At 37.2% G+C, this 26,039-nt stretch overlaps 1 protein-coding gene across 12 annotated transcripts in view; it reads right to left on the bottom strand.

Moving 5' to 3' along the window:
- CDC42BPA (CDC42 binding protein kinase alpha) overlaps positions 1 to 26,039 on the bottom strand; it is a 296,333-nt gene that overhangs the window by 193,357 nt on the left and 76,937 nt on the right. For all 12 annotated transcript variants that reach the window (XM_070385391.1, XM_070385382.1, XM_070385383.1 and 9 more), the window contains exon 3: positions 4,169 to 4,252. In XM_070385391.1, the coding sequence (XP_070241492.1) occupies positions 4,169 to 4,252 (84 nt within the window). The remainder of the gene's footprint in view (positions 1 to 4,168; positions 4,253 to 26,039) is intronic.

Genomic DNA, 26,039 nt, shown 5'->3' with positions numbered 1-26,039 from the left:
AGGCAACTGCAAAGAGGGCAATCATTTGGTCTAAGGCAGGACAACTCTGAAGGACCATTTCTGCTCCTCACTTCCCTGCTGGATCAAGAGAGGCTGCTGGGACAGCCTGATGTCTCCCTGATAAATCATGTTTTACCTCCTTTCCCTTTGATCAAGGCCAATTTCTTTTTTTTTTTTCATCTGTCCAATAGGTGCTTTTATTTTTTTTTTAATTTTATTTTATTTTTAAACTTTACATAATTGTATTAGTTTTGCCAAATATCAAAATGAATCCACCACAGGTATACGTGTGTTCCCCATCCTGAACCCTCCTCCCTCCTCCCTCCCCATACCATCCCTCTGGGTCGTCCCAGTGCACTAGCCCCAAGCATCCAGTATTGTGCATCGAACCTGGACTGGCATCTCGTTTCATACATGCTATTTTACATGTTTCAATGCCATTCTCCCAAATCTTCCCACCCTCTCCCTCTCCGACAGAGTCCATAAGACTGTTCTATACATCAGTGTCTCTTTTGCTGTCTCGTACACAGGGTTATTGTTACCACCTTTCTAAATTCCATATATACGTGTTAGTATACTGTATTGGTGTTTTTCCTTCTGGCTTACTTCACTCTGTATAATAGGCTCCAGTTTCATCCACCTCATTAGAACTGATTCAAATGTATTCTTTTTAATGGCTGAGTAATACTCCATTGTGTATATGTACCACTGCTTTGTTATCCATTCATCTGCTGATGGACATCTAGGTTGCTTCCATGTCCTGGCTATTATAAACAGTGCTGCGATGAACATTGGGGTACATGTGTCTCTTTCCCTTCTGGTTTCCTCACTGTGTATGCCCAGCAGTGGGATTGCTGGATCATAAGGCAGTTCTATTTCCAGTTTTTTAAGGAATCTCCACACTGTTCTCCATAGTGGCTGGACTAGTTTGCATTCCCACCAACAGTGTAAGAGGGTTCCCTTTTCTCCACACCCTCTCCAGCATTTATCACTTGTAGACTTTTGGATTGCAGCCATTCTGACTGGCGTGAAATGGTACCTCATAGTGGTTTTGATTTGCATTTCTCTGATAATGAGTGATGTTGAGCATCTTTTCATGTGTTTGTTAGCCATCTGTACGTCTTCTTTGGAGAAATGTCTATTTAGTTCTTTGGCCCATTTTTTGATTGGGTCATTTATTTTTCTGGAGTTGAGCTGTAGGAGTTGCTTGTATATTTTTGAGATTAGTTGTTTGTCAGTTGCTTCATTTGCTATTATTTTCTCCCATTCTGAAGGCTGTCTTTTCACCTTGCTAATAGTTTCCTTTGATGTGCAGAAGCTTTTAAGGTTAATTAAGTCCCATTTGTTTATTTTTGCTTTTATTTCCATTATTCTGGGAGGTGGGTCATAGAGGATCCTGCTGTGATGTATGTCAGAGAGTGTTTTGCCTATGTTCTCCTCTAGGAGTTTTATAGTTTCTGGTCTTACGTTTAGATCTTTAATCCATTTTGAGTTTATTTTTGTGTATGGTGTTAGAAAGTGTTCTAGTTTCATTCTTTTACAAGTGGTTGACCAGATTTCCCAGCACCCCTTGTTAAAGAGATTGTCTTTAATTCATTGTATATTCTTGCCTCCTGTGTCAAAGATAAGGTGTCCATACGTGCGTGGATTTATCTCTGGGCTTTCTATTTTGTTCCATTGATCTATATTTCTGTCTTTGTGCCAGTACCATACTGTCTTGATGACTGTGGCTTTGTAGTAGAGCCTGAAGTCAGGTAGGTTGATTCCTCCAGTTCCATTCTTCTTTCTCAAGATTGCTTTGGCTATTCGAGGTTTTTTGTATTTCCATACAAATTGTGAAATTATTTGTTCTAGCTCTGTGAAGAATACTGTTGGTAGCTTGATAGGGATTGCATTGCTTTGGGTAGTATACTCATTTTCACTATATTGATTCTTCCAATCCATGAACATGGTATATTTCTCCATCTATTAGTGTCCTCTTTGATTTCTTTCACCAGTGTTTTATAGTTTTCTATATACAGGTCTTTAGTTTCTTTAGGTAGATATATTCCTAAGTATTTTATTCTTTTCGTTACAATGGTGAATGGAATTGTTTCCTTAATTTCTCTTTCTGTTTTCTCATTATTAGTGTATAGGAATGCAAGGGATTTCTGTGTGTTGATTTTATATCCTGCAACTTTACTATAGTCATTGATTAGTTCTAGTAATTTTCTGGTGGAGTCTTTAGGGTTTTCTATGTAGAGGATCATGTCATCTGCAAATAGTGAGAGTTTTACTTCTTCTTTTCCAATTTGGATTCCTTTTATTTCTTTTTCTGCTCTGATTGCTGTGGCCAAAACTTCCAAAACTATGTTGAATAGTAATGGTGAAAGTGGGCACCCTTGTCTTGTTCCTGACTTTAGAGGAAATGCTTTCAATTTTTCACCATTGAGGATAATGTTTGCTGTGGGTTTGTCATATATAGCTTTTATTATGTTGAGGTATGTTCCTTCTATTCCTGCTTTCTGGAGAGTTTTTATCATAAATGGGTGTTGAATTTTGTCAAAGGCTTTCTCTGCATCTATTGAGATAATCATATGGTTTTTATTTTTCAATTTGTTAATGTGGTGTATTACATTGATTGATTTGCAGATATTGAAGAATCCTTGCATCCCTGGGATAAAGCCCACTTGATCATGGTGTATGATCTTTTTAATGTGTTGCTGGATTCTGATTGCTACAGGATTTTATTAACTCTGTAATTACCTCTGGGAGGCAGAGAAGGGCTGGACTTGGGTGGGGTATAGTCAATGAGTACTTTAGCTTTGTCTGTAATGTGACATTACAAAGAATTTATCTGTATTTCACTTGTGCAGCTTTTTCAGTAGACAAAAAAAGAAAAAGCCTGAAAGCAAAACATGCTCAAAATGTTATTAATCCTAAGTGATGGAATATAAGTGATTATTATTTTCTTTTCTGAATTTTGTTATATTTTCCATATTTTCTAAAAGAAAGAAATATTGAAGTATTTACTTTCACTACTGGGCTTCCTTGGAGGCTCAGTGGTGAAGAATCCACCTACCAATGCAGAAGATACAGGTTTGATCCCTGGATTCAGAAATGGCTACCCGCTCCAGTATTCTTGGCTGGGAAATCCCATGGACAGAGGAGCCTGGGGGGCTACAGTCCACGGGGTCACAAAGAGTTGGATACAATGAGAAGCTGAGCACGCACGCACTTTCACTCCCATGGTATGTATCTATCATTATGGGAACCATTTTTGCTTTTCCTTATGTGTTTATTGTTTTTTAGGTTGCTACAAGTACTGATATATAAAGAAAGATTTCTAAGGGCCAATTTCTCATTATTCTCTTATGCATCTTACTAACCTCCAGGGCTAATACTTACCTATTCAGCAGTATAACCCTTCTCCAAGTTAAAATATTTAAATACTTCCACACTGGTAAGTTCTGCATCCTTGAGGCCCCTGAATGCCTTACCTCATCCAGGAACTCACTATAACCCAGCACAGCAGGAGACCTCTAGAACCCCTCCCCAAAATTTACATATAATGTCAGTTTTGACCATACCATACCAGCTATTAGACATTTTTAACATCACTCCAGTCAGTCTTTCCCTCAAATTTAGTACCAAGATAAAAATGCTGACAATTCTTACAACAGAAGATTTTACTCTCATTCTTAATACAGAACATAGTAACTTAGCAGCAGCAGCAGCAGCAACAGAAATTTAACTGCATAGTCAGCAATAAATAGAATTCCTATAGGCCATATTCAAAATTCCTGCTGGCTTTTGCTTAGAGCAGAATAGAGATAAATACAAAATAATATAAACAAGTTATGTCAAATTGGATATCAATCACTACAAAATTTCTTCCTATAAAAGAAACTGGTTGCCATACATCCTTTTAACATAAGGGTCAAATCCGACATTACAAGAGTTTCCATTTGGTTTTCAGACAACATTAAAATATCATCACAAATGTAACATTTATAATAACTATATCACAACTATGAATTCCTGAATTTGTTTCAGGCCTGAAAAAATGATGCCATAATAGATAAAAGGTTACTAAATGATACTTAAAGATCTGTTGGCTCTCTATAATTTTATTTTTCTCTAAAAATATTTCTAAGATATTTAAATATTCCAATAATTAAAATCTTACCTCAGCTCTTTTCAGCATTTCCCATTTATTCAATATTTTCATGGCAAATACTTTATCTGCATTTTTTAGTTTCACTACAGCAACCTAGAAAAGGAAATACAACTTTTAAAATATGACAAATAATACTTTTTTCAGTCATCCATTTTCCTTTTTCCTCTCTGTAAAAAAAATAAATACCAAAATTATCAATGATTTCCATGCAGTTCAAATTCTAAGATCCTAAATCAAATAACACTGTCAGTTGAAAAAGTTACATTAGTGAACATGAGCCAAACAACTCTATTTTTGAACACGGTATCAGTTGGTGATTATATATTATATTTGCCTTTTCGAGTTTTCTTTCCTGGAATTTAAACTCAGTATCTGCTATCTAAAAAATTGACCAAAATGTACCATATGAAATAACTAAAGCTTAGTAAATACTGCGGGCTTCCCAGGTGGCTCAGTGGTAAAGAATCCGCCTGCCAAGCAGGAGACATGGGTTCAATCCCTGGGTTGGGAAGATCCCCTGGAGAAAGAAATGGCAACCCACTCCAGTATTCTTGCCTGGGAAACCCCACAGCTAGAGGAGCCTGGCGGGTTACAGTCTACGGGGTCACAAAGAATCAGACACCACTTAGCAAGTAAACAACATTAAACACTGCATGCCAAATTCCAACACGATGTTACAGGTAAAGCCAGCTGCCAAAACAAATGCATTTCATGGGGATCACACAGTATGACATAAACTGAAAATGATATTATTTTTCATGCCACATAGTCTTGCACACTAAACCAAACCCCCCCACAACACACAGACCCCTAAAGATCAATTGAGGCTGCTATCTCTACAAATCGTACACTTCACACATTCCTTCCCAACAAAAAAAAGAACAGACATTTCTGTATTTTGTATTTTAGTTGTGGATCAAAAAACTGTCAAATATAAATCCCCCCCTTTTTTTTCCCACTCTCAACAAAGTGATGACATTTCTATTTCTGCTTCTCTCCCTCAGTTTGACTAGATAACCTCAAAGGGCCTTTGCAGCTCACTGAGCATGCTATACAGCAGATGATGAACTACAGAAGAGAAGACAAACGCTGTTATCAGTTGTGGGAGGCTGGACAGGGAAAACAAACACTACTCTAATATGAAGAAATAGAAAACAAACTATGTACAGCATATCTTCAAACAGTTTAAAGGGATATTTCCAAGAATAGAGAATTTTTTAAATTTGAGGTTTAAACTCAAGTGCCAAACTTTTTAAAACCCTAACAGTGAAGGTACATATCAGGGTCATATAATAAATTTATTTTTGGATCACAGTACAATAACAGTAATATGACCATGTATAATGGAAATCAGTTTATAATACTATAATGGCATCTGAACTAGAATATATCTTGGTAAATGTCATAAACAATGGACATGAGTTTGAGTAAACTCAGGGAGTTGGTGATGGACAGGGAGGCCTGGCATGCTGCAGTCCATGGGGTGGCAAAGAGTCGGACATGACTGAGTGACTGAACTGAACTGAACTGAAATGTCATAAATGGTTATATATTGACTGTGAGTACAGTTTTTCATCAATTATTAATAAAATGGTGGGAAGGAAGAAAAACTATCTCAATTTCAACTACAATCACTTTAGTCTTTAGTCATATCTGGTCATATCTGCAGAATGATGAATCAGTTATGGATCCACCATTTCTGCACCAGTTATGGATCTCTTAATGGGTTCACGTTTAAAGAAAAGGGGCTGTACAAGATATAGAAACAACCTAAATGCCCACTGACAAATGAATGGTTAAAGAAATAGAATATTATTCAGCCATTAAAAAGAAGGAAATCTATCTTTTGTGACAACATGGATAAACCTGGAGGGCATTATGCTAAGTGAAATAAGCCAGAACCAGAAAGACCAAAACTGTGTGGTCTCACTTATATGGAAAAATATAAAAAGGTAAACTAATATAAACAGAGAAATCTATTTCTAGAATTCTAATTCTAGAATGGTGGTGCCAGTGGCTGGGGGTTGAGGGAAAGGGGGAGATGATGGTCAAAGGGTGTAAGTTTTTCAGTTATATGATAAGTTCTGGAGATCTAATGTCAGTATGTTGACTATAGTTAACAGTATTGTATTATATTCTTGGAAATTGCCAAGAAAGTAGATCTTAAATGTTCTTATCACCAAAAAGGAGGAGGGGAGTACTGTAATAGAGAGCACAGAAAAACTTAAAACATTTTTTTCACTAAGATCTCTGATAGACTGAAAACACAAGTTACACTACTGTGTAGACTCCAATCATATACTGCACAAATGGATGGAAGGATAGGAGCACAGAGCTAGACATGCCTACATTGAGGACAGGGAAGAGGTAAGGAAGGCTATCACTTAAGCCTTCTCTTCTGATTTAGAGAAGAATTGCTGAAAGACTCCAACACTTAGACTTGCCCTCCTCAGGTCATATGGAGTGATACGAACTCCTCCCAGCACTGTATGATTCACCAATTTTCTATGCATATGAGTACAGAAGTACCTGAGGATACCCAATAGTGTAGTAGTAATCCACCAACACATTTTGAGTGTGTACTAAATGCCAAGTACTCCTCTAAGAGTTTTATGCAGGTCCACAATCCTTTACCTGCAATTCTGCAAGATAAAGGGTTTTCACAATTCATTTGGCAACATACACTGACATCAGGCTAATCACAGTTTGAGGGGAGTTTTTTTTTTTTTTTTTAATCTCACTTAGTATAAAAATAAATGTGCTTCATTGCAGAAACACCTCATAAGCGATTGCTTATGAGGTTCTGCTCAAAACCCCATTAAGAGTGCAATACAGAGTATATGTACTAAATTATCTTTCTAAAATCCAAAAACTACTGGAATCAAAACCAACTCTGGATTATAGAGATGTGCAGTTGAAATAAGCGAGCATTTATTGAACACTCAAACACTGAGCTAGCACTTACTGTTCAGGGTAGTGGTGATAACACAGTCTGTGCAGCCAGATTCGGGTTATATACAAGTATAAAGTACATACAACAGGGTCTAGCACTTGGTAAGAGTTCAGTAGGGCTTCCCTGGTACCTCAGCTGGTAAAGAATCTGCCTGTAAAGCAGGCGATCCCAATCTGATACCTGGACTGGGAAGATCCTCTGGAGAAGGGATAGGCTACCCCCCCCACCAGTACTCCTGGACTTCCCTGGTTGCTCAGACAGTAAAGAATCCATCTATAATGCAGGAGACCTGGGTTTGATCCCTGGGTTGGGAAGATCCCCTGGAGGAGAACACAGCAACCCACTCCAGTATTCTTGCCTAGAGAATCCCCATGGACAGAGGAGCCTGGTGGGCTACAGTCCGTGGGATGGCAAAGAGTCAGACACGACTAAGCAACTAAGCACACAGCACAAGTGTTTGATAACCACTAGCTATGATTACACGTCAGGTACTGCACTAAGCACCTTATAGCCCAGTCTCTTAACTGTTGTTTGCTCTATCACTACGACGTGGTAGACCGTATACATCCTAATTTCTTCAATTTCTTTAGGAAATAAGCAGCTTTGGTCTCTTCAACACTCAACTTTATAAATTTTTATCCATGACACATATATATACATAGAAATATAGTTAGAAATATCCTCAAAGGAACATTCTTACAAATAAAAACTAAGCTACAATATTTATGTGTAATTTCCAATTGTGAAATATTGCAAATAAATACATTCTGAAAGGTAAAACTGACTGAATATATCACAAACATTAGAAAATGTTTTAAATTCTTGAATATGTTGTTAAAGATTACTAATTAATAGGAGAAAGTTCACAATATACTGTTTAAAAGGATTTTATTAAAGTTTATAAACTAAAATAAAATTTTCTATATATACACATAAAATATATACCTATACATTTCTATATGTATAGGTATACATATATAGAAAGACAAGCATCAGACCCTTAAAAATCAGTTATTTCTAGGGAATATGATTTCTATCCTCCTTTCTGTATTTTCTATATAGGACATACAAAATTTGAAACATGGAGGGGCTAGTATAGAATACCACAATTCATCCTGAACATAAAATGACCACTAATTGTTGAGATATTATAGTGTGACTGATAAAGGCCAACATGAGACCCACACTTCACATCTATGTGTTAATCAGGAATGTCAAGCTGCTTCAGGGTGAAAAACATTCTCAGCACTGTCTTACAACAGTTTCGTGAGCTGCCTAAATCTTCTCTGGGATGAAGTGGGATGTGGTGAAATTAAATAGGTCAGTTCACACAGAAAACAAAATTATGGTTCCCAAAGGGGAAATAGGGTGAGGGAGGGACAAATCAGGAGTTTGGATTAGCAGATACAAAGTACTACATATAAAATAGATAAACATCAAAGTCCTGTTGTTTGCACAGGGAACTACATTTAATATCTAATCATAAACCATAATGGAAAAGAATATGAAAACAAAATGTGTGTGTATCATTTTGCTGTACACCAGAAACCAACACAACATTGTAAATCAACTACATTTCAATTTTTTAAAAGTCAATTCAGAAACGATTCTTAAATTATCAAATTGATGACAAAATGAGACAAGAGTAATGAAGCTGATGAAGCAATAAAATTGATCATGCTTTTCTCCTTTAACACTACAGATCATTTTCATGTTCATTTCTGTAAATTTGAAGAAGGGATTGTCCTACAACTCTAGGTTCTAGACTTTCAAGAACCACAGCTAACTGATATACAAAAGGGCAGTACGTTAAAATGTCCCTTCTTATCTAATTTGACCAAACTGTAAAGTACATTTAGTATGAACTGGAAGATTACAAATTTAATGCAGAACAAAGATGTATTTTTAAAAGCACCAAATACAGAGATGTCTTATTAAAAGCACTGTGTTATCAGAAAAACAGCAAACGCTACAGAAAAATCAGTAGGTGACAAGTATAAATGAATGAGTTCTGAACTATCACTTATAGATATAGCATATAACTCAGAATGATCATACTATACTAAACAGAATTTCAATAATCAAGAAGCAGTCGCCATGCAGTTCCACAGATCTAGTCCACATTCAATGTACCTAAAATTCACCACACCTCCTCTGGTCCATCCCATTCCTATCCACCAGTCTTGCCTGGACTGTCCTCTATTACTTCTTACTTCTACTCTCTCTTACTGTCCTCTCTTACTTCCGCTCTTATCCTCCAAAATCTATTCTCAAAACAGCAGCCACAGTGATTCTGTTTAAACTAGCTCATATCGTGACACTCTGCTCCAAAACTTTAAGTTTCCTATGGGTTCCAACACACCCTGGTCTTCCAGTCTCCCAGATCTCATACTACTCTCCTCCTAGCTCACTCTGCTCAAAACATACTGATCACCTTGTTCAAAGTCAACTTGGTGTCTGTGCACTTCAGTCTCAAACGGTCTCCCCCTCCCCACACTCCGCCACAGCTAGATGGTTTGCTCTCTCACTTCCTCACTAAAATGTCATTCTGCCCTTCACACTTTCTATCTCATTTCTTTGCTTCTTTTTCCCCTTAGCTCTTATTATTTAACAAATTATATATTCTATTTACCTATTTTGCTTATTGTGTGCCTCACTCACTAGAACATAACCTCTACAAGGGCAGAATTATTTTTTCTCATTTGTTCACTAGTATGTGCCAGTGTGTGGGAATCAGTAGGTAGACAATAAATATTTACTGAATAAATAACAAGTGATTTGTAGTCTATATGATCATATGTACTTGGACTATTGAAAACCATCTATATGTTCAAGCTTCAAGTACACTACTAAACTGAGACTGAAACTAAAATAAAGACAAGGCATTATGATAAAAGAGATACAATTCTCTATCTTAAGGTGTATTAAGTGTGTACCAGATTATTCCAGCTCATGCTGCTCTCTTAATCACATGTATGGCTTTTAAACTCTAACTTTGCGGCTTGGCTTTCACTATCTTTTGCCTATGGTTACTGCTCACTCTTACTGTTTTCATGTCATTGTCTCCTTCTTTCTCTACTGTATAATGTCTACCATCATTCATTATTAATAATAATAAAATATTAAAAACTCAATTATGGAAAGCTTACTCTGTGCCTGGCACTGGGCTAGGCACAATACATATACTGCCATAATCGATTCTTACACCAGGCTAAAGTAGTTTCTACAGTCCTCACTATGTGACTGCAAAGCTGGTGTTATTTACTGCTATGAGTGCTAGACAGTTCTGTAGGTCTTTATAGAGATCATCCCATTCGTCTCGCCTGTAGTCTTGATTCCTGCTGCCATGTTAATGGTGATCGTGGTTAATGTATATGGAAATAACTATATTTGTTTTTTATAAACTATTCTGTTAGTGATCAGCTTGTATTCAAAATATTTAATAAAAAAATTAAGACTCTTTAACAAACCAGAAACACTACAAAGAGTTAACTAAACTGGCTAGAGGTATCCCCTCTACGGAGATGCAATTTATATATCTACTAGTGATAGTCAAAATATTTAGAAATTGGTATAGGCTGGGCATTGACCAATTAGAGCAGACATTAGCTATAAAAATACAGTATGCCCATGCCGGAGTACTCCTATGGACTGAAGACTAGCCCTGTATATACAGAGGCTATCAAAGGTGAATCATGCAACATAACTTCAAACTTCTTTTACTCCCCATAGAGCCAGGGAACAGAGTTTTTAAGGAAGAATGAATGGCTAAAAATAATTCTCCTTTCAAACTCTAGGACTAGGTTATGCAGACACATAAGGGCCTACTTATGGTAATTAGAGGAAGCAAGCTAATTAAAAGCTTTTGACACCTGAAGCAGGGGTAGCAGGCCAAAGCAGCAAGCTTTCACAACAAGCTCTGAAGCCCAGAAGCCTTGAAGCTGCCGGAGCAAGGCTGGAGCAGGCAGAAGCGGTGAGCCACCAGGAAACTGTGGACAGGCAACACCCAGGGCGTAAGTTAAAGGTTTTCCTGAAAGCAAAAAGGAAAACCCAGCGTTAAGTTAAGCAGTCACTGACAACAATTGAGTCGTAGAGAGAAGGTTCTTAACTCGTAGAGCTGTTGATTTTCAACTGTATCTTGCTCCTTTATTATTTCCCATAATTTATGCATTTCTTGTAGGAGTTATATAAATTATGCTTTTATTTTCATAGTTATATTTTTTTTTAAGAAAAGCATAACTGAGAGAGGTGCTGTTCCTATCAGACATCTGTGCCAGAGGTGAACCTATCCACTGTGTCTATATAATATCTACTGACAAATTCCTGATAGAAGACAAAATACTTTAGAGGAAAAAATGATCTCTTTAGGGCAGTCTTTGAATTTTGAAATCTATTAGTTGATAAATACTACAAGGGTATGTAAGGCCATCAAAGATACTTTAATTAGAAATGAATAGCTAAGCAGCAAGAGCTCATAAACCAGTCAATAGTACTTTTCATACAAAATTCACTGTGTCTTAAAAGAGAGTAAATTATCTACAACCTATTGGTTCCTTTTATTTTATATACTTTAGTTGATATATATAGAGAGAGGAAGAATAAACAGAGAGAGAGGGAGGGAGAGACAGAGAAAGGTACCTTTTCATACAAAATCTCAAATATTATCAGTCATGCATTAAATACTCTGAATTGACTCCAGATCACACTGGCCTATGACCAGGCAGGACTTATTCCCAGTCCACTAACAGCCAGACTACTGTCTGCTACAGCCCACTCCCCAGGCCCTGCATCCATTCTTCAGTTCTTCCAAGCATTAGGACTATAGAGCAAATATCATTGTCCTTAACTATATGCCTCACTTAATCCTCATGAGTAACTTTAAGCAATTCTTCAGTACCCTGTCCTTTCCTTCAGCCCTTTTTATGGAAAAAATATAAAACAACACATATACAGTTATTTAAATATTTATGTTATTGCTTTATTTGTTCCTTAGTTGCATCTCAACTGAGTCCTAAATCTATTTGCAGCCCCGCCATTAACCCTTTGTCCTTTACCAAGCTTCTAAAATAACCTATGTTACCCTGCCATCACCATCTATTCTAACCCTGAACTATCCAAACCCTACCCTGCAACTAATAACCTAGTAGTCTATCATAGAAAATAGATCCTTCACATTTCCTCATATCACCTTTAAATATTTCTAGTTTTCTACTTCTCCTTATTTCTTTTCCTTTTGAGCCCAATGAAGAAGTGTCCCCACCACTTGCAAGGATAACAGTATCATCTGAAATCTTAATGCCAGATTCTCTCCTTTCTTTCCTTCTTTCCCTTGTTCCATTAAAGATTTGTTTCTGAACTTGAAGCTTTCTTTCTTATGGCACCTGAACACCAACTGATCAACATTTCCATGACCATCTCCTATCCAAACCAAATATAAAACAAAAACTTTATTGCTATCCTATCTTCCCCTCAAGAAAGTGATATCACGTCCCTTTCCACAAGGTATTATTTCTCCATAAAGCACATTTCTAAAGAATATTATATGCCTGCTTTTTCCACTCATTCATCATCAGTTTCTCGGCCTCTTGTAATCACCTATTTCAATCTACTTGCTATTTCCCTCTATTGGACTGAAATTACTCTCTCAAAGATTAATAATGTCCTTCCAAATTCCAAATAAAATATATTGTCCTCAACTCTCATCTGTTTCAACCTCTCTTCATTACTGGACATCGCAGATGAGCAATATATTTTCCTATATTGTCCTCAACTCTCATCTGTTTCAACCTCTCTTCATTACTGGACATCGCGGATGAGCAACATATTTTCCTACTTATTCTTTTTTTCATATCCTATTAAATGATTTTCTCCAAGGATCCCTACTCCACCTTTTTTATATCTCCTCTCTTCCCTGACCTATATATGATCCTATTAATATCTATATGCTGATGACTCATAAATTCTTATCTCCTAATAGGTAGACCCATACTTTCAGTTGCCTACTAGTCATCTCTCTGAAATGTTCAGCATATATCTCAATTTAACAAGTCAAAAACCTGCACATTAAACCCGTTTACTCAGACTGCATACCTCAATTATCCATGATTTCTAACTTTAATTTATCAGTGACATATAAAGTGATTTCTTTAACATTCTGTCTATCCTATCCACCCTTCTTGCCCACTTCCACTGGCCAAGTTCAAGCCCTCATTTCATCTGAAAAAATGCTAATAGGTTCCTTTTTGACTACCTTACTCCATGTCAAACATTATGCTAACTGCTGAGAATACAAAGATAAATAAAAGAGCCCTTGCTCTCAAAAATCTCACAGTCCAGTATGGGAAACAACACTAAACAGATAATTACAGTACAACATGAAAAGAAAGGTAAAAACAAGGTCCTATAAAAAGGAAAGAAAAGAGATTCCTAACCCAAAATGAGGGAGAAGGGAGGGATCTATGTAATTTGTGAATATATATGTTAAAATTTCCTGAAAGAGATAACTGACATATGAGTCTTACACAGTGAACCCCAGAAAAGGGGACCAAGAGGATCTGATTAAAGAGAGGGAATATTTTGGGAAATGGGGACAGCATGAGCAAGGCAAAGAAGCAAGTGATGTCTGTGACAGGGGAAAGGGGTGAAGACGATCAGGGATAATAAGCAGGTGTCTTTCTTAGGAAAGAGTTTCTTCCTAGCAGGGAATGGCTAGAAATGAAACTGAAGGGTCCAAGTAATGCAAGAGCTTGTATGCCATGTTAATCAACTAGAACCTTAAAATGCAGATAATAGGGAACAACTCCTCATAGTTGGTTACATCACTTTAACAGCTCTGTGGAGACTAGGTCTGAGGCAAGGAAAGACACGAGGTTATAGCAGTAGCTGAAGTGAAAGATTTGAGGACCTAAATAAGGAAGAGAGGAAGAAATTTAAGAAATACTTAGAATTTTGAAAAATCATCTAGGATCTCCCTCCCTTCTGATCTCTTCTCTACCAAATCCTTCATCGACACTATCGGTATCATCTTTCCTATCATTCTGATTATATCACTGCTCTGCTTATTAACATTTGATAGAAGTCCCATTCCTATGAAATAACGTTCCTTACCATAGCATACCAAATCATTCACTGCATTGCCCAAGAGAACTTTCAATCCTCATCTTTCACCACCACCACCAAAACCCCTTATATTCCAGGCACAAGATCACTAACTGCTGCCTGAATAAAAGAAATGCACTTAAAAGAAAAAAAAAATTCTTTTGATTCTTTTAGAATTATCATAGAAAATTTATAAAACTAAAGTGTAAAAAAGAGCCACAGACAGCATTATTTCATAGACAAAACCATGAAATCATGTAAGTTGTCTATATCCTTTCAACCAGCAAAGTCCTCTTCTAGAGGTTTATTCTAAAGTAATTATTTAAGAAATCAGCTGAAATACAGCAAAAGCATTTTGTTCAAAAATGCTTTGGAGAGCATCATCTCTAATATAGAAAAAAATAGAACTTAAATAATTCATTTTTTATGTTCTGAGCACCTACTATGTACTATTAGGTGCTGGGGAGTCACAGTGAACTGACAGGGAATACAATCCTTATACTCATACAGCATACATTCTAGCTTAATATTACTGTTTGGAACCATTAGAATCATCAGGTTTAAAAGAAAATGTTTCAGCACATGGGGAAAAGACTTAAAATATTTGGTAAGAAGAGCCGGTTTGACAGCAATGTTTACAAAACTACCCCAATTTTATTCCTATGAGTAGAAATACAGTTGGGGAAAAACAATGCCAGAAAATTACAAAAGTAGATCTCAATGCTGTGTACCTTTCCCTCTTGTAGATTAGACTGTGATCCTAGTCACGGGTATGGAACATGTTTAGATTATAATGTATGATTAATAAGTATTTTTTTCATTAGTCAAAACAGACAAGGATGAAAGAAAAAAAAAACTTCATTTTTCTGTTTTTAAGCTCCAATAAAGAAAATGATTATATTTAAAAGCACTGTGCTAAGTACTGAGTATAAGGAATAAAGACATTCACTCCTTGCCTTCACTTAGAGTTTATTGGTGAAGACAAATATTAAACATTAGAAATAAGGAAACTTAAAAGTACAAGTGCTAGGAAGGAGTTGTACAAGGTTCTCACCTTCCCCAATAAAAAGATAAAAGTGTCTTACATCTGCAGTCCCATTTTTCTGAACTCATTAATCCACTGATTTCATTTTCCCCTTCATTTCTTTCATTGACTGCATTCTGCCATCAATTCTTTCTTTCATTGATTTCAAAATATGTAATGATTTTAAAGAAGCCATAGTAATAACAAAATATATTTTGTTAGGCAGGATGATCTCCACTTTTTCTGGAAACACAATATCCATTAATATTGGCCACAAATATAATGCAAGAGTCATTTTAAACTATCGGCAGGAACAGTATCGAAAGAGATGAGCCTGAGCAAATTCACTCTGCTCTATTTCTAGCTTCTGTAAAACTTTTCCTGCCACCTTTTTCTTCCTAGAGATCAAGTTTGGAGTGAATAAAAACAGTCTATCTTTAAAGCAAGAAAGGTTCTACCCTCTCTGGGTCAAGAAACAAGTGTTGAAAAACCACAATAATTCTCCTTCACTTCTGTCCACAATTTACAAATGGATTAAGCCTCAGAGCAATCAGTCTGGAAGCCCGTATCTCAACATGACTCTGTTCCAGTAGCAAATGAGTTTTTAAGGCTGACTGGAAACTTCAATGCAGCTAGCTGGATATGCATATTTTGAGTCTATTTTGCGATCCAAAGTGGGGAACAAAGGTTTACATTTGGGAGAAGGTAGTTAAGTCTCCGGAGAAGGCAATGGCACCCCACTCCAGTACTGTTGCCCGGAAAATCCAATGGATGGAGGAGCCTGGTAGGCTGCAGTCCATGGGGTTGCTAAGAGTTGGACACAACTGAGTGACTTCACTTTCACTTTCCACTTTCATGCATTGGAGAAGGAAATGGCAACCCACTCCAGTGTTCTTGCCTGGAGAATCCCATGGACAGAGAAGCCTGGTAGGCTGCAGTCATGGGATCACACAGAGTCGGACACGACTGAAGTGACTTAGCAGCAGTTAAGTCTCCAAGTTGGCTCCAAGTTCACGTTTTAATCTTTTTTCAACAGGGGATCCTGATAACTCTGAACCTGATATGGCTCCAACATATTGATTAAAACCCAATGAGGCAAAGAGAAGAGAGTAATTGGAACCTCATCTCCTTACACGGATACAGTATCTCATAGTCCAGAAATAAAAAATATCAAAAACAACCAGGATTCTAGAGTACAGGGACTACAGACATTCATGAAAGATATATAGAGGCAGAACATGGAAGACTGGGATTCTCCAAGGATGGAAACACTGAAGTCATATAAAGAACCTCGGTCTGTGCAGACCAGTCAAGAAATAGTTAATTACTGAAGAACAAGAGCCAGGCATACTTTTGTTAATGATAACGTTTTCTTTTTGTTACTATTTAAAGTATTTTGAGATGGTAAATGATATTTACTTCTCTCTCACCCTCTATCTCATGAAATTATAGAAACTGTAAGTTGTTTAAAGGAATAAAATTACAACATCGGAAAATAAGAACATCAACTAATCAGATATTTTAAAGAACCCCTAAAATCTAGGATGGATAAAATGAGATTAGATAGAGACAAGAATGGTGAAACCACAGCCCAAACCACTAAGGAAGAAAATTGAGGCACAAGTTAAGAGCAATGACATAGGGAGTTAAAGCTCAAAGTCAATAAACTCAAAGACTAAAGAGAACTCACAAAGAAACTGTTAGTCTTCATTCCAAATTTTATCATTTTTGGTACAAGTCAGAATTGTACACTTTAACATGAATAAAATAGTGAATGAACAGGAAACTACCGAAAACCACAAAGTACTTTGGTAAGGCAGCTGGTAAAAGAAGCTTTCCTGAGAAATCTGTATGTAGGTCAAGAAGCAACAGTTAGAACTGGACATGGAACAACAGATTGGTTCCAAATCGGGAAAGGAGTACGTCAAGGCTGTATATCGTCACCCTGCTTATTTAACTTATATGCAGAGTACATCAGGAGAAATGCTGGGCTGGATGAAGCACAAGCTGGAATCAAGATTGCCAGGAGAAATATCCATAACCTCAAATACGTGGATGACACCACCCTTATGGTAGAAAGCAAAGAAGAACTAAAGAGCCTCTTGATGAAAATGAAAGAGGAGAGTGAAAAAGTTGGCTTAAAACTCAACATTCAGAAAACTAAGATCACAGCATCTGGTCCCATCACTTCATGGCAAATAGATGGGGAAATAATGCAAACAATGACAGACTTTACTTTGGGGGGCTCCAAAATCACTGCAGATGGTGACTGTAGCCATGAAATTAAAAGATGCTTACTCCTTGGAAGAAAAGCTATGACCAACCTAGACAGCATATTAAAAGGCAGGGACGTTACTTTGCCAACAAAGGTCTGTCTAGTCAAAGATAATGGATTTTCCAGTAGTCATGTATGGTTGTGAGAGTTGGACTATAAAGAAAGCTGAGCACCGAAGAACTGTGGTGTTAGAGAAGACTCTTGAGAGTCCCTTGGACTGCAAAGAAATCAAACCAGTCAATCCTAATAAAAATCAGTCCTGAATATTCATTGAAAGGACTGATGCTGAAGTTGAAACTCCAATATTTTGGCCACCTGATGCAAAGAATGGAATCACTGGAAAAGACCCTGATGCTGGGCAAGGTTGAAGGTGGGAGGAGAAGGGGACAACAGAAGATGAGATGGTTGAATGGCATCACCAACTCGATGGACATGAGTTTGAGCAAGCTCCAGGAGTTGGTGATGGACAGGGAAGCCTGGTGGGCTGCAGTCCATGGGGTTGCAAAGAGTCAGACACAACTGAGTGACTGAATTGAACTGAAAAAAAGTAATATTAAAGAACTAATACACATTTAAAAAATGACATTCATATTTTTCAAGAAAGAAATGAAAATATAATGGTAGAGAAATATCCCAATAGGAACAGAAGAAAAAATATGTAGTAAATGAGTCAATCTTTCTTCTTTAAATTTATAAATCATAAATCATAATAATCCCCAAAGAATACTGGGCATCAATTCTCCATTAATTAACCTATAAATTTAATATTATCTCAATGAAAATAACACTTTAAGTAGACAAGTTGAGTCTAAAGTTCATATAGGAAAATAAACACTCCTATTTTTGGTGGTATGTAAGGTTAGAAACTTTGCACGAGTTTTCTAAACCTATCAGGATGGCCAAAGGTTCATTCGGTTTTTCCAGTGATGGCTCTAGCAGCACTCAGTTGTCTTTAACTTCACTTGAAACACTTTTGTTAGATTGTGTTGTGACAGCAGTCATATCAGTGTGCATTTTAAAAAAACTTATCAAAATTGGTGAATGTTTGTATAGCCATTTTAAGATTGAAGATGGAAGAAAAAAGTAACATTTTTAGCTTATTATGCTTTATTATTTCAAGAAAGGAAAAAATTCATCTCTAATGCAAAAAAAAAGTTTTGTGCAGAGTATATAGAGAAGGTGCTATGACTGACCAAATGTGTCAAAAGTGGTTTGCAAAATTTTGTGCTGGAGACTGCTCGATAGTAGAATAGGAAATGGCAACCTACTCCAGTATCCTTGCCTGGAAAATTCCATGGACAGTGGAGCCTGGCGGGCTACAGCCTGTGGAGTCACAAAGAGTTGGACACAACTGAGAATGAGCACGGGCTACTCGCTAGACAATGCTCCATGGTCAGGTAGACCAGTTGAAGAGGCCAGTGATCAAATCGAGACATTGACGACAATCAATACTATACCACGTGAAAGATAGCCAATATACCCAAAATATCCAAATCAAGCACTGAATATCATTTGCACGAGCTTGGTTATATTAAGGATGTTTGGGTTCCACACAAGTAAAAAAAAAAAAAACCTTCTTGACCATATTTCCACATATGATTCTCTACTAAAACGTAACAAAGATGTTCCATTTTTAAAACAAATTGTGATGGGGATGAAAAGTGGATACTGTACAATAATATGGAATGGAAAAGATCATGGGGCAAGTGAAATGAACCACCAACAACCACTGCAAAGGCTGGTCTTCATCCAAAGAAGGTGATGATGTTTATATGGTAGGATCTGAAGAGTTTACCTGGTGGCTCAGATGATAAAGAATCTGCCTGCAATGCAGGAGACCCGGGTTCAATCCCTGGTTTGGGAGATTCCCTGGAGGAGGACATGGATACCCACTCCAGTATTCTTGCTTGGGCTTCCCAGGTGGTTCAGTGGTAAAGAATCCACCCTCAATGTAGGAGACACAGGAAACACAGGTTGGATGTCTGGGTCTAGAAGATCCCCTTGGAGGAGGGCATGGCAACATGCTCTAGCATTCCTGCCTAGAGAATCTCATGAACATTGGAGTCCAATGGGCTACAGCCCATGAGTTGCAGAGTCTGAAGCAACTGAGCACACAAGCACACAAAAAAAGAAGTGTTGAATAACCATCTCAATGACCTCCTCAAATCTTGGGAGGGGGGACCTGAATGATGGTTTGGGGATCTTCCCGGCTAGTTCAGCTGGTAAAGAACCCACCTGCAATGCAGGAGACCCCAATTTGATTCCTGGGTTGAGAAGAGCCCCTGGAGAAGTGAAAGGCTACCCATTCCAGTATTCTTGGGCTTCCCTGGTGGCTCAGCTGGTAAAGAATCCACCTGCAATGTGCGACTTCGCAGCAACAATATGGGAGACCTGGGTTGGATCCCTGGGTTGGAAAGATCCCCTAGAGAAGGGAATGGTACCCACTCCAGTATTCTAGTATTCTAGCCTAAAGAATTCCAACTATGTAGTTCATGGGGTCCAAAGAGTCAGACACGACAGAGTGACTTTCACTTTCACTTTCTTTCTGTGCTAGGAGCTCCTTCCAGAAAAGCAAAAGGACTCATTCCAACAAGTATTGCTCCCAATTAGACTAGCTGAAAGCAGCACTCAACAAAAAGGGCCATGAAGTGGTCAACAGAAAATGCATAATCTTCCATCAGGATAACCCAAGACTGCACTGTTTCTTTGATGAACAGGCAAAAACTCTTTCATCTTGGCTGGGAAGTTCTCATTCAGCTGCTATATTCACCAGATATTTTACCTTCGAATTTCCACTTATTTTGGTCTTTACAAAATTCTCTTAATGGAAAAAATTTCAATTCCCTGGAAGACTATAAAAGGCACCTGAACAGTTCTTTGCTCAAAAAGATAAAAAGTTTTAGAAGATAGAATTATGAAGTGGCCTGAAAAAAATGGCAGAAGGTAGTGGAACAAAACAATGAATACGTTGTTCCATAAAGTCCTTGATGAAAATGAAAAATGCATCATTTATTTTTACTTAAAAACTGAAGGAACATTTTGGCTAACGCAATAGTAAACATGAAAAACTATTAAAATCACCTTTTAAGCAAATTTCAGAACTAGAATGCAAGAAAGTGGTATAGCATCAAAACTAAGCGCATCTAAGAATGCTATACCACAAGCAAGCATAGCTGGCTTTCACCACGAAGGCAGAAACTTTACCCCATACTCCAGAGACTGGATTTTCATGTTGGTAACTGTAAGCAGATAGGAAAAGGAAATAAAGACTAGGCAGCACATGGGGTTGCGAAGAGTCGGACACGACTGAGCAACTTCACTTTCACTTTTCACTTTCATGCATTGGAGAAGGAAATGGCAACCCACTCCAGGGTTCTTGCCTGGAGAATCCCAGGGACAGGGGAGCCTGGTGGGCTGCCGTCTATGGGGTCGCACAGAGTCGGACACGACTGAAGTGACTTAGCAGCAGCACATAAGGCAGATAACCTAACAGGCAGCCATATATATATATATAAAATGCCTCCTAAAACTAATAAATGGATTTAAAACATGGTCAAAGGATACAAGGTCCATGTACCAAAATACCTACTGCATCCCCATACACTAATAAATGGTAAATGTTCCATATGTGCTAGATAAGAAATGAGCATTCATCAGCTGCTGAGCATAATGTACTGTATCAATTGTCTGTTAATTGTTATTCATATCTTTTATTCCTTATTTTCATCTACTTGTATCAGCTATGAAAACAGTGTGTCAAAATTTCCTATTATGAAATTAATAGGTCTACTCTTTTAGTTTTGTCCATTTTTGTTCTACATACATAAGAACTGTCAATTAGAAAATATATAGTGGCTGTAGTATAATAAAAATAAATATTCGATCTTTGTCCCTGGCACACAGTTCCTAAAACCCTTTGAATTTGTGCAGTGATAAAATTCTTCTGTATGTTAATGAGATAAGTGGTGGCGCTAGGTAGTTCAGTATAGGGGAAGGTTGCCAGAAGACTAACCTAGTATTAGAAGTGTAATTTTCATCAACATCACTCATTATCAGAGAAATGCAAATCAAAACCACTATGAGGTACCATTTCACACCAGTCAGAATGGCTGCGATCCAAAAGTCTACAAATAATAAATGCTGGAGAGGGTGTGGAGAAAAGGGAACCCTCTTACACTGTTGGTGGGAATGCAACCTAGTACAGCCACTATGGAGAACAGTGTGGAGATTCCTTAAAAAACTGGAAATAGAACTGCCTTATGATCCAGCAATCCCACTGCTAGGCATACACACTGAGGAAACCAGAAGGGAAAGAGACATGTGTACCCCAATGTTCATCGCAGCACTGTTTATAATAGCCAGGACATGGAAGCAACCTAGATGCCCATCAGCAGATGAATGGATAAGAAAGCTGTGGTACATATACACAATGGAGTATTACTCAGCCATTAAAAAGAATACATTTGAATCAGTTCTAATGAGGTGGATGAAACTGGAGCCTATTATACAGAGTGAAGTAAGCCAGAAGGAAAAACATAAATACAGTATACTAACGATATATATGGAATTTAGAAAGATGGTAACAATAACTCTGTATACGAGACAGCAAAAGAGACACTGATGTATAGAACAGTCTTATGGACTCTGTGGGAGAGGGAGAGGGTGGGAAGATTTGGGAGAATGGCATTGAAACATGTAAAATATCATGTAGGAAACGAGTTGCCAGTCCAGGTTCGATGCACGATGCTGGATGCTTGGGGCTGGTGCACTGGGCGGCCCAGAGGGATGGTATGGGGGAGGAGGAGGGAGGAGGGTTTGGGATGGGGAACACATGTATACCTGTGGCGGATTCATTTTGATATTTGGCAAAACTAATACAATTATGTAAAGTTTAAAAATAAAATAAAATTAGAAAAAAAAAAAAAAGAAGTGTAATTTTCAGCCCCTCACCCAACCTACACAGAAGAGAGGGACCAGAGATCTTGTTAGTGGCCTACAACGTCATTAATAATGTCTAAGTAATGAAATCTCCATAAAAATTTAGAATTGAATGAGTACCTGCCAGGTTACTCAGCACATCAAGGTGCTGCAACAGGGGTGCACTCAGAGAGAGCATGGAAGCTCCATGCCCTTCCTTCCACACACTACCCTATGTATGTCTTCCACTTGGCTGTTTCTGAGTTGTATCTTTTACAATAAACCAGTAACACCAGGTTAACTTCCAGGAGTGGTTAAAGATAGCAGCATAGGAGGACGATAAACTTACCTCCTCCCATTAACACAACATATTTACAGCTACATAAGGAGCAGTTTTCCTTTCTAAAGGACCTGAGAACTAGATGAACAACATCTTCACAAGAAAAGATAAAAGAGATGTATGGAGAGAGGTAGGAAAGGCAGAGACATGGTTTCATGTGGGACTCCACACCAGGAGCAGTTACCCACAGTTGGGAAGGATTCCAAAAATACAAAACTTTTCCTCAAGGAGTGAAGAGACTGAGCACCACATGAGGTACCCCAACCCTCAGGTCCAGCACAGGAAAGGTGACCCCCTCAAAACATCTAATTTAGTGAATGAATGGGAATTAAATCCAGGAAAACATGAGAACTGAAGGGAAGGGAGAACCTACTATTAAAAGGCTCACATACAGACCCACTCACCCTGAGATCCAGAGCAGACATACAGGTTGAGGAATCCCACAGAGTTCCAAATAAGACCAACCCAAAGAGAAACACAGTGACACACATTATAATTAAAATAGGGAAAGTTAAGGGTAAAGAGAGCATCTTAAAATGCATAAAGAAAAAAAAAATACCTATTACATACAAGGGAAACCTCATGAAGGTACAAGCAGATTTTCAGCAGAAATTTTACAGACCTGAGAGAGTGGCATAACTTATTCAAGTGCTAAAACTAAAATTCCAACCAAGAATTCTCTAGTCATCAAGGTTATCATTCAGAATGATATGGGAGTGGAGATTATCACCACTGTACCAGTCATGTAAGAAATACGAAAGTGAGAAGATACTAATTAACAATAAGAGAACATACAAAAGGGAAAAGGCAAAAATACAGTAATGGTAGTGGATGAATCACTTACAAAGAAAGCATGAAACCTAAAAGACAAAAGTAAACTAAAAATATATAATAATTAGTTAAGGAAAATATTAAAAGATGGAAAAGGTGTCATCAAAAATATAAAAGGTGACAGAGGAGTAATAATTTACAGCTTTCAGAAAAGTTACTATCAACTTAAAAAAGATCTAATTAAGATTATATGTGAACCTCACAGTATCTGTCTGCACACACACACACATACACATAAACTTATAATAAACACACAAAAGAAAGTGAGATTAAATAAAACACTAAGGAAGTGAGATAAATAAATAAAACACTAAAGAAAGCCAGCAAACAAGAGAGAAAAAGAAGAAAGAACAGAGAAGAGCTACAAAAACACACAGAAAACTACTAACAAAATGGCAATAAGTAAATACCAATCAGTAATTAATTTAAATGCAAATGAACTAAAACTCAAAAATCATACAGTTGTTGAATGAGCAAAAAGAAGACCCATCTCTGTCTACAAGAGACTCAATTCATAAGTAAGAATACAAACAGACTGTATGTGAGAGGATATAAGATATTCTACTCAAATGGAAATGAAAAAGACTCCTTGTGACCCTATGGACTATAGCCCACCAGGCTCCTCTCCCCATGAGATTCTCCAGGCAAAAATACTGCAGTGGGTTGCCATGCCCTCCTCTAGGGGATCTTCCTAACCCAGGGATCGAACCCAGGTCTCTTACATCTCCTGCATTGACAGGTGGGTTCTTTACCACTAGCACCACCTGGGAAGCCCCGTAATAAAAGACAAGGGCACTATATAATGATAAATGGGGTCAATCTATCAAAAAGACATATTTATAGATATATGTACACCCAATATAGGAGAACGAAAAATACATAAAGCAAATATTAATGGACCTAAGGGGGAAAAGTGAAAGCAATACAATAAGAGTAGGGGATTTTTAACACCCCATTTACATAGATGAACATATCAATGGTCTTAAATGGAACATTATTCAATATGAACTTAATAGATATATAAAGAGTATGCCACCCAAAAGCAGCACAATACATATTCTTCACAAGCGGACGTGTAACTTTCTCCCTCCAGTGCAAAGATCACATGTTAAGCCACAGAACAAGTCTCAATAAATTCCAAAGAAAATTGAGTCATAGCAAGCATCTTTTTTGACCACAATGGTATGAAACCAGACATTAATTACAAGAAGCAAACTGAAAAAAGAAATGTAGATTAAACAAAATGCTACTGAAAAGCCAGTGGCTCACTGAAGAAATCAACAGATAAATCAAAAAATACCTAGGGACAAATGAAAACAGAAATAAAATGTACCAAAGTCTATGGGATGAAGCAAAAGTAGTCCTATGTGGGACGTTCATAGCAATATAGGATTGTCTCAAGACAGAAGAAAAATCTCAAGTAAACAATATAATTTTACCTAAAGGAACTAGGAAGAAAAAAGAACAAAGCCCAAAGCTAGTAGGAGGAAGGAAATAATAAATAGAAGAAAATAATAAATAAATGATTTAAATAATTAAATAATAAATAAAACTGAAGGGAGAAAAAAAAACAACAGAAGAGATCAATGAAACTAAGAGCTGGTTCTTTGAGAAGATAAAAACAAAAGTCAATAAACCTCTAGGTAGACAAACCTCTAGGTAGACTAAGGGAAACAGTACTCAAAGTAAAAAATGAAAGAAGGTAAGTTACAACTGATAAGACAGAAATACAAAGGATTGTAAGAGAATATTAAGCACATATACACCAACAAACTGGACAACCTAGAGAAAAGAGATAAATTTCCAAAAATATACAGTCTACCAAGATTGAAATTTTAGGAAATAGAAAACCTGACTACACTAATTGCTATGAAATGAAATTGAACCAGTAATCAAAAAATTTCTAAGAAACAAAAGTCCAAAACTAGATACTTGACTGGTGAATTGTTCCAAACAGTCAGAGAACAGTTAATGCCTGTTTTTCTAAAACTCTTCCATAAAACCAAAGAGGAGGGAAGGCTTCCAAACACTTTTTATGAAGCCTGCATTACCCTGATACAAAAGCAGACAAGGACACCACACACATTCACAAACACACACACTCACACCTAAGAAAGGAAGGAAGGAAAGGAGGAAGTGAGGAAAGAAAATTACAGGTCAATATCCATTATTAACACAATGTAAAAATCTTCAATAAAATATTAGCAAACTGCATTCAACAATATATTAAAAGGGTCATACACCATGAACAAGTGGAATTTATCCCAGGGGTGCAGTGATATCTAAATATCCACAAATCAAACAATGTGGCACACCACATTAACAAACCAAAGAATAAAAATCATATCATCATCTCAATAAATATAAGAAAAACATTTGATAAAACTCAACAACAGTTTATGATAAAAACTCTCAACAAGTATGCACAAATGGACATCACCT

The sequence above is a fragment of the Bos mutus genome, chromosome 16 (genome assembly GCF_027580195.1).
Source record: "Bos mutus isolate GX-2022 chromosome 16, NWIPB_WYAK_1.1, whole genome shotgun sequence".
In the NCBI taxonomy this organism is placed as follows: Eukaryota; Metazoa; Chordata; class Mammalia; order Artiodactyla; family Bovidae; genus Bos; species Bos mutus.
This window is presented reverse-complemented; position numbering and strand designations above follow the sequence as displayed.